This window comes from Solanum verrucosum, unplaced genomic scaffold (genome assembly GCF_900185275.1).
Source record: "Solanum verrucosum unplaced genomic scaffold, falcon-dt-bn FXZP01000203.1, whole genome shotgun sequence".
Classification (NCBI taxonomy): domain Eukaryota; kingdom Viridiplantae; phylum Streptophyta; class Magnoliopsida; order Solanales; family Solanaceae; genus Solanum; species Solanum verrucosum.
This window is the reverse complement of record NW_026020815.1, coordinates 1,182,249-1,197,231: the sequence shown is the minus strand read 5'-3', so window position 1 is coordinate 1,197,231 and position 14,983 is coordinate 1,182,249. Positions and strand designations below refer to the sequence as shown.

General features: G+C 33.2%; 3 protein-coding genes across 3 annotated transcripts; 1 reads left to right on the top strand and 2 right to left on the bottom strand.

The window, feature by feature from the left end:
- The first annotated feature begins 110 nt into the window (after nucleotides 1-110).
- Nucleotides 111-773, top strand: LOC125813391 (NAC domain-containing protein 1-like). Its single transcript, XM_049492894.1, has one exon. The coding sequence runs from the start codon at nucleotides 111-113 to the stop codon at nucleotides 771-773; it is 663 nt and encodes a 220-aa protein (XP_049348851.1).
- A 1,138-nt stretch (nucleotides 774-1,911) lies between these two features.
- Nucleotides 1,912-7,866, bottom strand: LOC125813405 (meiosis-specific protein ASY1-like). Its single transcript, XM_049492908.1, has 22 exons — nucleotides 7,780-7,866; nucleotides 7,615-7,671; nucleotides 6,566-6,662; nucleotides 6,402-6,470; nucleotides 6,217-6,309; nucleotides 5,877-6,000; nucleotides 5,707-5,776; nucleotides 5,556-5,597; nucleotides 4,954-5,082; nucleotides 4,756-4,866; nucleotides 4,604-4,646; nucleotides 4,458-4,499; nucleotides 4,251-4,375; nucleotides 4,145-4,157; nucleotides 3,886-3,962; nucleotides 3,675-3,782; nucleotides 2,924-3,074; nucleotides 2,747-2,823; nucleotides 2,640-2,661; nucleotides 2,360-2,526; nucleotides 2,121-2,255; nucleotides 1,912-2,001 (listed from the first exon to the last, which is right to left on the bottom strand). The coding sequence occupies exons 1-22, from the start codon at nucleotides 7,780-7,782 to the stop codon at nucleotides 1,948-1,950; spliced, it is 1,809 nt and encodes a 602-aa protein (XP_049348865.1). The 5' UTR covers nucleotides 7,783-7,866; the 3' UTR covers nucleotides 1,912-1,947.
- A 3,202-nt stretch (nucleotides 7,867-11,068) lies between these two features.
- LOC125813383 (uncharacterized) lies at nucleotides 11,069-12,719 on the bottom strand. Its single transcript, XM_049492883.1, has 3 exons — nucleotides 11,641-12,719; nucleotides 11,433-11,510; nucleotides 11,069-11,344 (listed from the first exon to the last, which is right to left on the bottom strand). Exons 1-2 carry the CDS (start codon nucleotides 12,379-12,381, stop codon nucleotides 11,442-11,444), a joined length of 810 nt encoding a protein of 269 aa, XP_049348840.1. The 5' UTR covers nucleotides 12,382-12,719; the 3' UTR covers nucleotides 11,069-11,344; nucleotides 11,433-11,441.
- Between the last annotated feature and the right edge of the window lie 2,264 nt (nucleotides 12,720-14,983).

Sequence of the window (14,983 nt, the reverse complement as noted above, 5' to 3'; positions counted from 1 at the left end):
AGGAAATATACTCTCTCTATATATATTTTCTTGCTTTAAAATATTTCTCCATGTTCTTCTTTATTTTTGTCTTTTTAAGTTGGAGTTCACACTATTTTCAACTTATAGGGATGAAATATACGGATGAAGATCTGATAAGGTGTTTAATGAAATTCATTCGTGGAATGCCTATCGAATACCATGATATTCCATATATAGACTTATACGGTAACAAAGAGCCAGCTGAATTATTCCAAAATTCAGGTAATAATCATGTAAACTATTTCTTTACTCAGTTAAAGAGAAAAACGATCAAGGGTAAAAACTTCAACAGATCAATTGTTGGAGGTCGCAAATGGAAAGGACGAGACAATAGTAAAGAAATTTTGGACAAGGAAAGATCAAGGATTGGGTACAAGAAAACTTTTCGTTTTGATGAAGAAAGTAGCATTGAAGATAAAGAAAGCGTATACTGGATTGTGAAAGAATATTGTCTTGATAAAACTGCAATGGATGTACTAAGAGAACGCGGCGAAATTAGACATGAAGACTATGTTGTGTGTTTCATTACAAAGAAAGTTAATTTAGGTAAAAATCATCAAGATATTCCTATAACAACCGAGAATATAGTTTCTGATTGTGTCTCAAATTCGTTGAGAGATCATGATGGATGGTTATATGCTGCAAAAATTTGGCAACTACCATCATTGGATGAACCGTTTAAAGTCTTGACTGATGAAGAATTGAATTACTTTGATACGCCTGATGCTGAATATCCACACGCATATATATGAGAATAAGAAATTATTCTAGTGGTAATTAGTAGTACATTTATTTTAGTTACTTTAATTTGTAGAAATAAATTATCAAATATTTCTATGTTATTTAATGAATTACATCTATTTTTTAACTAAATATTATTTTTTTTGGTTCCGGTACCCACATTGGAGCCCGAGTAAGTATGAATTCACGTCAAAAAGTAAAGCGTTCCATCTGTATTCAAGGAGACTCGAACCCGAAATCTTTTGGTATACAGATTGATACCAATTTAGTTTTCTATTTTATTTTCCTTATTTGCAGTATATATGTACACGAAAAATTAGTTGGATCAGTTTGTTTTTTCCTTTTTTTATATGACTAATTCTCTTTTTTTTAATGCCTTTTTTGTTTAATTAAATTCATTGTTCAAGTCAAGTCTTCCAAAATTAGTAAACGTCCACCCCAAAATTCCAAGTGCATTCAAATTAAATATTTTCTCCATCTCAAAATATTTGTCAACACTTTTTCAAGTTTCGTGTTTCGATGGTGAGAGCGTCAGCACATTTTTGAGTATGTGATTTATGTTTGAGTTATTGGGAGTGTGTTGTGATTGTTAAGCAGTTAAAAATTGGTAATTGACTTTTTTTTGGTGACATCCGATTGTCCATATTTTGATTTTTAGTATATTGTTGCTTCCTAATAAAGTACTCTCTTCGTTCCAATTTACGTGACATTCTCTTTTTTAGTTAGTCTAGAAAAAAAACACCTTTCTATAGTACTCTGAGGATCTATAGCCACACAAAAATTAAAAGACTTACAAAGTTACATAGAATGATAAGTTTTGTGCTCGTTTAATTATCTTCCCTGGAAACCAAGAAAATAGCTGTATCTAGCAAAAAAAAAAAAAAATACTATAACAAATGAACTCAAAAGAAGAAGTCTACAAAAGAAGCTATTAGTAGAATCTTTATACTAAAGTCGTTTCGTTGTCATATCAGCAAAATTTGTACTATTATCCTTTTCGAACTTCAATCCATCTGGAGAATTGAAGCTCACACCACTCTTTGATGTCCTTCGCTATCAAAATATGGTTATTGCTTTCACAGTTTCACTTAAGTACAACTACTAGTAAGTTACCAACTAATAAACTACTACTATAGCAAGCTTGCAAGTTACCCATGTTTTTCACCACCAAAGCGTAAGGAACCATCAAACAACTTGAGAATTTTGGCGTGTTGCATACTGAAGAATAGGTTCTTTTACCTGTAGATAGAAAAGAAAAAGGGAACAGAAGAATAATTATAAATATTTCCCAAATACTACACTTCAGCTAGCCAGGATTCTTAACTAAGATTTTCTGGAAAGACTGAAGGATGTCGTACCATGCTTGCTTTCCTACGACGTTTGTCCTGACTGGACCTGCTACAGACAATTTCGTACTCATCAGGTTGGTTTGGTTTTCCATTAGTTCTTCCATTCTCCTTGCCAGGGATAAAACTCTCCCGAGAAGCTACAGGCTGCACAAACATCATATATAACTATTTGTTACTTACTGCAGTCTGTTAGGTGATCAACTAATTAATTACTGCAGATTATTGAGGTAATCCACAAATGAACCAACCTCAGCTTTGCTTGATGGTGTGTTTTCATGCTCCTTTCTCTTGGAGACAGTCTGATCACTCATGACAGATCCATTCCGGTATGCATCAGCTTTTCCTCTAGTACGTGTGAGATCCGATCCAATAGAGTGGAGAGCCCCACAAGTGGATAGATCTCTAAAGTTGTTGACTAGTAGACATAAAGTAATATCAGATTTTTGTGGTCTAATTTTATGATTAGTATAGAAGTAACTTTGACTAAACGTTATCAAAATTCAGATGGTTAGAACTTAGAATCATTACCTGATTCATGCATTTCGACATCCTGACCATGTATCGTAATTAAAGATGAGTTAAAATAGTAGAAGTGAAAGAAACTGTTAAACATATATTTAATTCAAGACTATTACCATACTGTCTTTTGCTAAGACCTTCTTAACTTCAGCCAGCTTTTCTTCAGTTAGGTCAGACTGGATCACACGCTTCCCTGCAACGACAAAATCAGTCCATCATTGGGTAATTGGTACTATTAGTCTTGCTGCTCCATACAAAGCAGGAAATATGGTTTGCCAGATGCCAGAGGGTACCTAGTCTGCGGTAGCTCTTAGCCTCAACGAATCCATCTTGTGTCATTTTATCAATTAGCTTCTTCACCGCAGTTTGGTTGGCTTCCCCTTCTAGTTTACGTTGGAGCTTGGCAACAGTTACATAGTTCATTGGAAGAGCATGAAACAAAGCCTGAAACAAGAGACTGTTTTTATTAACATGCAATCCAGGAAGTAACATCCAACTTCATGCAAATCAGTATTAGCGAACTGTTCACAAGATTCTTATTTGAGCAGTTGAAAAGGAGTTTTTATTCATACTCCTCCTAAAAGGGAAAATTGTTATTCATTCTTTCTACTTCACCGGATTCCCCTCCTTTGTTTAAGTTACAACATGACAATCCAAAACTTCAGTCTCCTCAATCAGTAGGACATTATTGGGATATGTACTCTTTCCAAAAACCTTAAGAGAGGACAGAGTATATTACTTCTCTGTATTTGCAAAAATGTTTTCTTCAAGCTCCCAGACTGACTGTACGATGTAAAACTTAAGAGCTGTATAATCACTTCATATATATTACTGAATGCGAAGGAGAAGTCACGAGCTAAAGCAGTAGAGTGAATCACAATCCCTGGTAGAGAACGAGGAAAAGTAGGTGGGCAAAATCTACAAGACATGTGTAATCCACATACAGTTAATAGATATGAACCAAATTAACTGAAGAGGATGGATGTATGACACATCCACTAGATACTTTTAAGCTCAATTCAAAGGATATTAATCAGGTTTCACCTTCATGTACATGTAATCTTCACCCTTGCCATGCTGAGATTGGTTGCCATTTTGATTTTGTTGGCCCTCTTTTTCTTCTTTCACAACATCAAACTCATAGTCGAATTTCTGCATTTGAGGAATATGATTGTAGGTGTTGGAAAAGGATATATTATGATTCAAGAGAGTAAAGATGTAGACAATTAATGAATTAAGGAAAACAATAAGAAACCTTTTGCTTCTTAATGATGTAAGTGTCTGTGCCAGCACTTGAAAGAATTCCTTCTTTAACAAGCTTTTCCAAAATATCTGGAATTGAAAAAGAAGATGAAGATACTTTGGACAGCTTAAAAAACAGAAAGAATACATTATCTGATTATTTTATTTGGCACAAAAACTTTGGGATTTGGCACTAGGGTATGACATCACTGTTCTCTACAGAAATTCAGGTTGCGAACACCATCATTTGCTTAAAAATGTCATTTCATTACCTTCAACTAAGGCCTGCACAATCAAGATCCAATGTTAGGTGTAGGACTGGCTAGCAAATGATAGAGAAACTGACACTTGAAAGGAAAACCAGCAGACGTATCTTACCACTGAGATGTCTGGGAAATTTGAGAGAACATCTGTCATTTCAACTCTGTCGAGGTGGTATGTGCTGATCCATTCCTTAACCCGGTCAAATTGTTGTTCATCTTCTGCAGGATCTTGAGTATCATCTGAAAAAACAATAAACACATAGAGTTCTTGATAACCAGCTTCAGAAAGAAAGTTGATAGTATTTGCTGCAAATAGAAGTACCTTCATCAACCATATCACCTTTATCCTGAACATTTTGCTTTTCTGTGAAGATCAAAAAACTTGTCTTTATAAATTTGTGATTTTAAAATATCATTGACAGAACGAATGCATGTTTAAAACGGATCGAATAGAGGAATGTGCCTTACCAACTGGTGCAACTATATATTGGTCTTCATCAGAGTCACTGAACTGAAATTGATGGATATTTGACAAAGTCAGTGCATGAACATACTTCAAAGGATAGCAAATAAGTCGAGCTTTATAAAAATAATTGAGGCAAGGAGAACCAATATTCCACCTCGCTATCAGATGCACTGTCATCTCTCTCGGCAGAATCAGCTCCCAAGCTCATAACATCATCTTGATTGCCATCATTCTCATCCTCACAAGGATCAAGCACGCTCTTAACCTGTGTAAGAAAAGATATCAATGCGAACTGATTGACTACTGAAAAGGAAACTAGTTCATATTCATTTTCCTGTGATCTGTCCCACACCTTCAGAGCTAACACGAAATGCTTGCTGTTGACATTTCCGACCTCCAATTTCAGAGGATTTTTCATCCATGGATTAAGAGCCTCCTCGTCAGTGCAGCCTTTAAAGAAAGGAGGCTCATAATCAGCAGGCTGCACAACCAGAAATTCTGTTACAAAAGTGTTATTTGACCAAAATATGACAAGCTGAGTGATGTTTGAAGCAAAATGACATTTAAAAGATGAACTGGAAATAAGTAAGACTGGAAAATTCTATGAAATGTATTTGATATGACTAAGCAATGTTTCAGTGCATAAGTATCCCGAGAACCATTTATTGACACGACTACAGGAATCAATTTGGGGCTCAAACTCAAAAATTAAAGTAAGCTACAAAATTACAGAAATGAGATGACTTCTAATAAGGAGAAATCTTATTTCCTGAATGTCAAAAAGGGATGATGATAATTGCAGTATCTTAAAGACTGTGCTTATAGATGCAAATCACATGTCTACAATATATGAAAGTTTAACATTCCCCCGAAACTCAAACATCGAGAGGCAAGCTAAAAGAGGAAAGGGGAAAGAAAAAAACAGAAACAAACAAAATTGAGAAAAGGGCATACCGTGACATCATCATGATAAAGAAGCTTCATCAGTATAGTTCGCTGAGAAAAACCAAGAGAATCAAACCTTAGCAACAAGATGATAGTTGACAATTGTCAAACGTCAATGAATAACGAATCCATGCTTTTTAGGAGCAATAGAAACTTTTACCTCTTCTGGCATCTTATCGAGAGTTCTCATCAACTGAATCAATGTACGAACCATTTTACAAGCAGAACTCCTGAAACATACTTTCCTCTCAACACAAAAGGTTCTTGTAATCCAAAAAACAACCAGCATAAGACTGCTAAATTTAAAATAATAATTATACAAATAGTTACCTCATTTGATTGGGTGTTATTTCAGTGGTTGAGTTACACTTGAATGTTCCCCCTTTCTTCATTCCAATACGATTGACATTCATTGACACTTCTTCAGAGTCTGAACTTGAATAACTGAAAGAAACTGCAAGTAGACAGCTAAGTGTATAAGCTTTTTGTCACAAGCCAGACTACTGAAAGTATCAGCACTTCTTTTAGCAATTTCTTTGTCACAGCCTCAGGCAACAGCTATGTCCTAGATAGTAATCTAGTCAGTCTCAGATGTGATTAGCCGGTGTAAATATGATACTACAATCTAATTAAAGTCATCACTTGACCAACTTTTCTTGGCTCTTCTTACATGCATATTCCTCAATCATTGGTCCATCAATTGCTTCACACACACAGAACAGAAGCGTTTTCAGATATTTCTTCTGTAATGCATCGTAAACACCTAGGAACAGAGAAGAGAGTGGGGGTAAGAAATGACAAGTAAGAAAATAAACTGTAAGGCTCAGATTGCAAACTAGCAAAAGATCAGCATACCTTTTTCCATCCAATCAATAAGTCTACGTGACTCTGCATCCATTGGCATTAGCTTCTTGATCTTCATCTCTGCTTGTGATATAAGTATCTAGTAAATTAATTTGCAAAAATGAAATAGACAGATACTAATAAATAAATAAAAAAAGACTGTAGATAAAAGTTACCTAAGGCTGGAACAGATTTATCACTGAAATACTTCTCAGGAAAGAGGCCTCTGATGTAACTAATGTTGAATATAGCAATACGCAGAAGGTTCCTTGTCTGTTTTGGAAAACCATGGAGAAAAAATGAATCCATATAATTAGCATGTAGTACTTAATAACTGCAACAAGTTTCTATTTCCTGACCAATAAATTAGCTTTAGCAGATCTACTTATGAGGCAGTCTGCGATAAATTTACTAGAGAAGCCACTCAGTGACAGTAGAATATCTAGCTGTTCATTTGATTGTAAGTATAAATCATGCGAAATTTTCAGCCACAGGAATACTTCAGCATCCTAAATTACAAAATAAACTTGACTCTAGATGATAGATAGCATTCAAAGCAGATATCTGAGAAGCACCCAATTCCAGGAGATGATGCAAATAGAAAAACCAGATGAACTTAAACAACTACTATTTATTAGCTTCTTCGATCACGTTCATTGATCTACAACATGTCTTACACATCTCATTTTTTAATGCATACAAACAGATTCAATCAACGATATTCTACCATAACCAAAAGCAAAAAAAAAAAATCAACGATCTAGAGAATTAATCAAGCAAGGTGAGTCAATCGGAAGTACATCTACAAACAGAGATTACACATTTATACTTCCTTCACACATCAATAATTGATTGAATTTAAATAAACCTCAACATATAAGAGTTTACAAGAGCCAGAAAACTCTGAAGAACGAACTCAAAATACACACACAAAAACTACTCAAATCACAACTGAGTTAAAAAAAAACCATTGATTTGCCTCCAGATTTGACTCACATGTAGTCAATAATCATAAAAATCGAAGTATCTAAAACATCAGAAAGTGATGGAGAGACTATACAACTCTCAAACACTTCAACATAATATGTTTCATACAAGCACTTTGAGCTATCAACATTCACAAACTCGTCAAAAACGTAAAAACTGAAGGACGCTAAATTGAACAGAGCAAAAAATACAACTACAGTAACGTAATCAATAAGCAAATATGAGAACAATTGTTTACCAGAAGGAGTGAATCCTGCTCAGTAATCTCCGATTCCTTCAATTTCTGTGCCACAACCTGAAAAAAAAAAAGAGATTCAACGTGAGAGTTGAGCAATAGGTGAAGTATAACAAGTTATTCAACGAATTGGAAGAGCGAGTTGAGATGGAAAAAGCTTTTGTTCACCATTGTTGACAGAGAGAAACGAGACTCGAACGATTTGGAGAAATTTGAAGAGAAGAATGCTTTTCAGAAAGCTTTTGCTCAGCAAATAGATGGCGGGAGTACAGTGAGAGTGGGTTTATATAGGCATGAAGAGTAACCACGGTTACACAAGGAATTAACTATGGTTAACTGAGCAATGCGGAATGCGTGATCTAGTGGCTTGCTAAGTAATTTTGGGGAACGGTAGGGGTTTTCAGTTAGTAAGATGTGTTGCTAATGTAAACCAATTGGTTTATTTGTTTAAGTTCTAATTTATACTCTTCCATGAGCGAATTGTTAATTTTTATTTAATTTAGATTATTTTTGGGCCGAAAAATTATATATTAAATTGAGGTAGTGAGTGAGAGCGAAATAATTATCAACGTTTAATTAACGGTATGAAGTTTTAGAATGTCAAATCAAACTTTAGCTAAAATCAATTAGAAGTTTAAAATTGTAAGTCAAAATTTCAAACAAAATATATGATGTTTCATATATAAACGTATAAAGTACGTTTGCATTAATAATATGTCAAACTTCAAACCCGTATATATTTGAAATTTATAACTTCATACGTAAAATATTCAAAGACAATCTTATGAATTTATAATTCATTTTAAAATAACTAAACTTATAAAAAAAATTGTGTCACTTAAATAGCGATCAACAGTCCTCAAATCGTCTTGTGTATGTCCTTGTCCCTATAATTGACTTAAAAGGCCCAATATAGTCATCAAGATAAGAGAATATATCCTTAAAAATTCTCTTTTCAATTTCTACCAAAACAAAACATAAAATAAAATTGAACGACGACAACGACAATAACATACACAATGAAATTTCATAAATAAAGTTTGAGGAGGGTATAATGTACATAGACTTTACCACTAACTCGTGAAGATGGAGAGGTTGTTTTCGAAAGACTCTCGGCTTAAATGCAACTATTCCAAATATAAAAAAAATATAGCACATCACAAGAAAATAATGTAAATACTATCAGAAAGGAACTAAGGAGTAACAACAACAATATAATAGTGCAATAATCGAAACACAATAAATAACCTAATAGGATAAATTATTGAAAATAATAATAAATACTGATCGATAGATATCATAACAAAAATAATTTCGACTAGGTGCTTAAAAAAACAAATTTTGCAAAAGCTATTTTTGAAAAACTAAAAATAAACCTGTCTCTAAAGGTTTTAATGACTTTATGTTGAAAACCTTTTAAAAAAAGATTTGAAAAGGAACATTTCGACACTTCTCTTTTAAAATTAAAAAAACGCACATAAAACTATATTTTTTTGTTTCCCACCTATTGTCCGAAGCCCACATTAGAGCTTCGATTAAATTCGGATCGCGCACTGCAGGGCCCATTTGGTGATGGCGCTCCCAACAAAATTTTCTTCATATCCAAGGTAAAACTATACTTACTAGTTACTATCCATTTTGATGTTCAAGTACTTTATCATTTTATATTTTAATTTGGTAGAAAAAAATAAAAATATATGTATAGTTCTCGTATTGCGTTACTCTTTTAAAAAGGCTAAATGGTGCACTTAATTAATATTAAATTATTTTTTTTAAAAAAAAAAAACATTATAACTAATCCTTATAACAGTAAAAAAAAATTACACTCGTAATATATATATTTTTTAAAATGTATAAAGCTTGATTAATGATTATAAATACATATCTACACTTCATTTCACACTTTTCAGAGACCTATAAACCAACAAACTTCTCAATCACTCGACTATATATATTTTTTTTAAATGATCAATTAAGTTTCAAGTTTATTAGTTAAAAAAATTGTATTCAACTCTCCGTCGTTATATTTTTTTTTCAACGTTTCTTCAAGTACATATTTAAAATAAATGTCATTTGTCCTGTTTATTAATTCTTTTAAATAAATGTCATTTGTCCTGTTTATTAATTCTTAAAGGTCTAGATTATATAAACTTTAACAAGTATATTGACCAATGACCACAATTAGATGGATAAGTTTTGAAATACATCAACAATCTTTTAAATTCACACACTTAAATGCATGATAAAATATTTATATTTGACACTCGTTTGATTGATTTTTTTTAAAAAATAAAATAAATAACGTGAGTTGTAAAACGCTTATTGAAAATTGCTTTCCTTATCTTCATAACATGACAATCCTTAAATGTTGCAACGATTCTAACTTGAAAAAATCTTAGGTTGTTCGAATTCTTCATTTTTGGTGTTACATTTGTGTCGATTTGATATTATTTTCAATATCGCATCAGTATCGACACAGCGTGGATGTCGATGAAGAATTCAATTTTGAATTCTTTATCAAAATTGACGGAGAAATTCGGAACGGACTCAATGATTTATATCATTAAAACAATACCTAAGCTTTGGAAAAAAATAAAGTAGCTTGTATATAGAAATTTTTATGTCATTCTTTTTTCTTTTACATCCTTCCGAAATCCTCCTCTTAATCAATATCTTCTCCTCAAATTTTCCACGATTTATGTTATATAACTCTCTTTTTTTTTTAAAAAAAATGAATTATTTCTAGCCAAATCCCCACACTCGTATCCATATCCTCCAATCTTCACTTTCAAATTATAAAAGATCCGACATCTAAATCCGCACTCGTATCAGACACTCGCTCCGAGTCTAAACAACTTAAAGAAAACACATTCACTCATAGTTTCCCAACATTCCAATAAAGCATTTCCATATCTCCCAAGGTTGATGATAATTTGAATCTAAACTCAAAAATACCACTAATCACCAAACCTTTGCAAATCTCTATGAGACTGACCTTTAAGGTATTAGTTTTTACAATTTTGGGCAGTGTGACCTAAACTGACACCTCCAGAGAGATAGTAGCAGCAGATTCAAGAATTAACTCACAGAAAAACAAACAGAATGTGTGACAACTTGAACATGTTTTTTGGTATAACCATCTTGTATCTCATACACACTTAGCCTGACTAATCCGAATTCACGTCATGAGAAGAGCATTCTACGAGAAATTCATTCATTCCTCAAATCCGAGACATTTCTAGCTAAACCGACATAAGAAATGCAGAGAGCTGCATTCCAGAAAAAAGCAGCCTACTAGTGAGGCACACTGTGTACTTACAGCCTCTACGATAAGCAAGTGAATAGTTCCGGTATTCAGTTGCAAATCAGATGAGCAAGGCACACACAGAAAACAAACATGGCTGCAACATATACTAGCAGTTTAACAGAGTAAATAAATCACTTGAAAACACAAAAATTGAATCTCAAAGTGTGCAAAATTGCACACAAACTATATATTAAAAAAACTTATTCCAATGAACATAAACAGAGAAAGATTAACAAATCTTTCATTAAAACAGAATTAACATCCTCACAGAGCAACTAATTAAACTTTCTCCCTATTTTACACCCCCTTTCAGTTTACCTGAACAAAATCAATGGTATCACATCAAATTTCCAACTTCACTACTCGATAATCAGTCGTCAAATGTATCGCCTTTTTCATCAGAAAATCGCGCTACCACCTTCCCATCTGCAGAAATTATAAACAAATCATGATTATTCTCAAATGTGGAACCATTAAATTAGCTTACAAAGTTCATTGATGAATGTTTGTTTACCTTAACAATCTATTGATCATCAGGCACTTTGTACATATCAGCTGTTATTTCTGTCAACCATAAACCTGGAAATATCGTCTGCAAAATGGATCAATGGAACAGTAAAATGATCAAAATCTAAAATTAGCAACAAAAAATTGATCTTTAATTAATTCTGATTAGCATTAATCAAGAGATTACGAGAAAGAAAAGAAGAAGTATAACTTACATCTAAATTCTTTTGAACCAATTTTGGTCGTTTCTTGGGACGACGAAGGGGTCTATGTCCGACCATCGCCATGAAATCTTCATCGATTTCTCGTCGGGAAAGAGGAACGGAAAACTTGACCCTTTGTCTCTTCTCGCCGACTGAAGCAGCTCCGGCAGCTGGAGCATTTGTTCTGTTAGTATCAATCTTTAACCCACCTTTCGATCCACCACCATTTCCTCCGGCAACAGCACCGGCGCCGGCGACGAATCCATTAGGCTCCTTACAAGCCGCTCGGCGAGTCCTCAAGTTCCATGGACGAGACAAGTCAGCAGCAGCAGCAGCATCAGATACAGCTCCCGTCATAGTTGTCGCCGGCGCCGGCGACGGCGATGGAAACTTCTTGGGTTGTTCATCCATACCTTCTTTGAAGATTGTTTCTTTAATCTTATCAGCTTCTGTTAAGAGATCAAACATCAGCTTCTCTCTCACAGCTCCGATTCCCTGACCATCATCCTCTTTTCCCGGCGACCTGAATTTCCGGGTAAACCGATCGTTTGATCCACGCCGGTTCACCATTTCCGTCTCCGTCTCCATCCTGCGTCCGATCGACTCAGACCCATTTGACCTCCGATGAACAGAAGAGATTTCTCCATTGGATTCCACCTTCGCACACCTCAAATGCCTCTGGTTCCCCCACTTCAACCCATAAGGTAAGGTGAAATTGTGCAGAGGTTTCGATCTTTCTGGTCCCATAGTCATCAAACACTCAATCCAAATGTCTAAACTTATTCCAATTACACACACCCACAAGCCCAAAATCCCAAAATTTCTACCCTCGCTAACCAAACACAGACCAGAAAATGACTCAAAGTTCCTTCCTTTTTCACTTTAATTTCAAGATTTTGTGAAGAAAAACTTGAGAGAAGAAGAACTGAAAAAGGGGTTTCATAGAATTGTTAATCTTTCAATGTTTTTTGCCATTTTTCTTTACATTTATGTTGGATTAGTTTACGTATAGAGTATATATATATATGAGGTAGCCAGAGAGAGAAGGGGCGGTTTTAACGTTTGGGTTCAGAACAGAGTTGGTGCTACAGTGCACGGTGGATTGAGGGTTCCTCAAAATATATTTCGTTTTTATCTAATAATATCTTATTTCTCACCAAATTATTATTTTTTAAATATTTTTTTTTATTAATTGTTGTGAATTTTTGTGACTAGTATAGTTTATTATTATGTAAAAATTAAATATTTAAAATAAAATGTTTGTGTATCACGAGGTTCATTTCTGAAATCTATTTTTCGGGTTTAAATTCGTGATCTCTAACGGTCACATGCTTAAATTTGAGGAAATATATTTTCTATTAAAATTTAGGTAATATATACTAACGATCACATATTTGGATTTGACGGTAAAGAGCTCGGTTGTTATACCAAGTTATTTCTCTTTTTTGACGGAGTTATATAAGAGGGCATATATGTAATTTCAATTAAGTAGATGTATTGATTAATTGATTTACCTTGTTACTAGACTCGATTTATAATGATCCGATTCATTCAGAAAATATATTGACCGTAGAATTTAGGTAATGCACTAACGGTCACATATTTGAATTTTTCTTTTGGTAAGCAGTGAAGAATTACCATAATAGCCAAACAATTATACCCAACGAGCACTCCAGATATTTAAGTCATTTCATGCGCTCTAATTCTCTAGCCTTGAACAAAACAGAATCACTAGTTACAAAACTACTGAATCAAGTATCTACATCTATTTACTTTCTTAGATTATTTTAAATAATCTACTTTTTCAATAATTTTCTTCTTAATCTATCTAAAGACATCTTTGTATATGTAATTGTCTCTCAACTACTTTCAATTTCTCACTTTGTATGTGTGGTATATCCTAACACCCGATATTGTAGCTGTCAATTCTTTCTTGAACTATTTTAAATGTCTATCTTTGATCCATCTTAAACATTGGTCGCCTCATTCTATTGTATCCTTTGATGCTGATTCAAATTCTCAATTTGTCCTTCAGACTGGTTACCGAAATACATTCGAAAAATAGGTGTAGCGAAGATTCAACTTTATTGTCCTCACACAAGCAACAAATGTCATCATATGTTTGTATATGAAGTCTGGTCATCCTCTTTTAAATTAACAGTTTTTTTATTTATTGGTGAGCCAGACAATAAATCTATCTCTAGGCAACATGGCAAAATTTTACTTTAGCCTAGCTTCATGTACCCCTACAGTCTTTTTAATAGATCGATATAACTTACACTCTTAAATAAGTCTCATAGTCAAACAAACAATACGAGCCATTTCATCTTTCTCATGTATAGCTAGTGTATCACGTGGGTATATGCATCCATATATCTTGATTGCTTTTCATATACAACTTTTTGTTGTGTACAATTTTTTTCGTATACAAATCATGTATACACATAATTCATAGACTCTTTCAATTTCTTGCTTTCTAGTGAAATAATTTAGGACCTCCATCAATTTTGTGATAGACTTTATATCTTCTTTGCAAGACAACATCAAGTCATCTGCAAACACAACGTCATCGTTCAACTTTGTATTCTTACGCTTTGGATGAAACTTAATATATATATTTGGATTATTGGTCAAAAATTTACCGATAGGATTTAGGTTATATGCAGCTATGCACTAACAATCACATATTTAAAATTGAGGATAAAAAGCTCGCTTGTTATACAATGACGGCTCAAGCTAATTAGTGACTTAATAAAAAATAAATCAGAGGCCTAACTTTTAATTATTTTTTTATTTCTGATATTCAAAGTTATTTCTTTCTTTTTAATAAAAAAAACTTATTTCTTTCAAAATATTTTTTAATCTTGTGGTCTTAAACATATCATGTGGAAGTTAAATTTAAAAATTGATCCAAAAAAATAAATATTTTTTAATGTTTCGAAACAACTAAAAAAGACGAATAAATTTAAAAAATATAGTATATTCTTTTTTAGTTTAAAAAAACTTATAATAATTTTATTATTACTAAAAAATTGAGTCCTTCAAATTTTGGGACTTAAAGCGTATTCCTATTTTTTAAAGGCATTAAATCACCCCGATCGTTATACAAAGTCGCTTCTCTTTTTAAGAAAATTATAAGATGACATGGATGTGATTTCGATGAAATAAGTGATAATAATTTATTGATTCATATTGTTATTAGATCAACTCATGAATATATACCCGACCAATCATTCAGAAAAAAATATTATCTTTAAAAACTAGGTAATACGCACCAACAATTTCATATTTGAATTTGAAGCTCAAAAGCTCGCATGTTATACGTCCAATACTTGAAATTTAATAGACTATAGTA

Excerpts from the sequence above, each read along its gene's own strand:
- LOC125813391 (XM_049492894.1), top strand. The coding sequence starts at position 111 with ATGAAATATACGGATGAAGATCTGATAAGGTGTTTAATGAAATTCATT.
- LOC125813405 (XM_049492908.1), bottom strand. Across the intron at positions 6,471-6,565 it reads TAAATCTGTTCCAGCCTTAG|AGATGAAGATCAAGAAGCTA; the intron begins GTAACTTTTATC and ends TATCACAAGCAG. Across the intron at positions 5,598-5,706 it reads TCGATAAGATGCCAGAAGAG|CGAACTATACTGATGAAGCT; the intron begins GTAAAAGTTTCT and ends GGTTTTTCTCAG.
- LOC125813383 (XM_049492883.1), bottom strand. The coding sequence starts at position 12,381 with ATGACTATGGGACCAGAAAGATCGAAACCTCTGCACAATTTCACCTTA. Across the intron at positions 11,511-11,640 it reads TGGTTCAAAAGAATTTAGAT|ACGATATTTCCAGGTTTATG; the intron begins GTAAGTTATACT and ends TCCATTTTGCAG.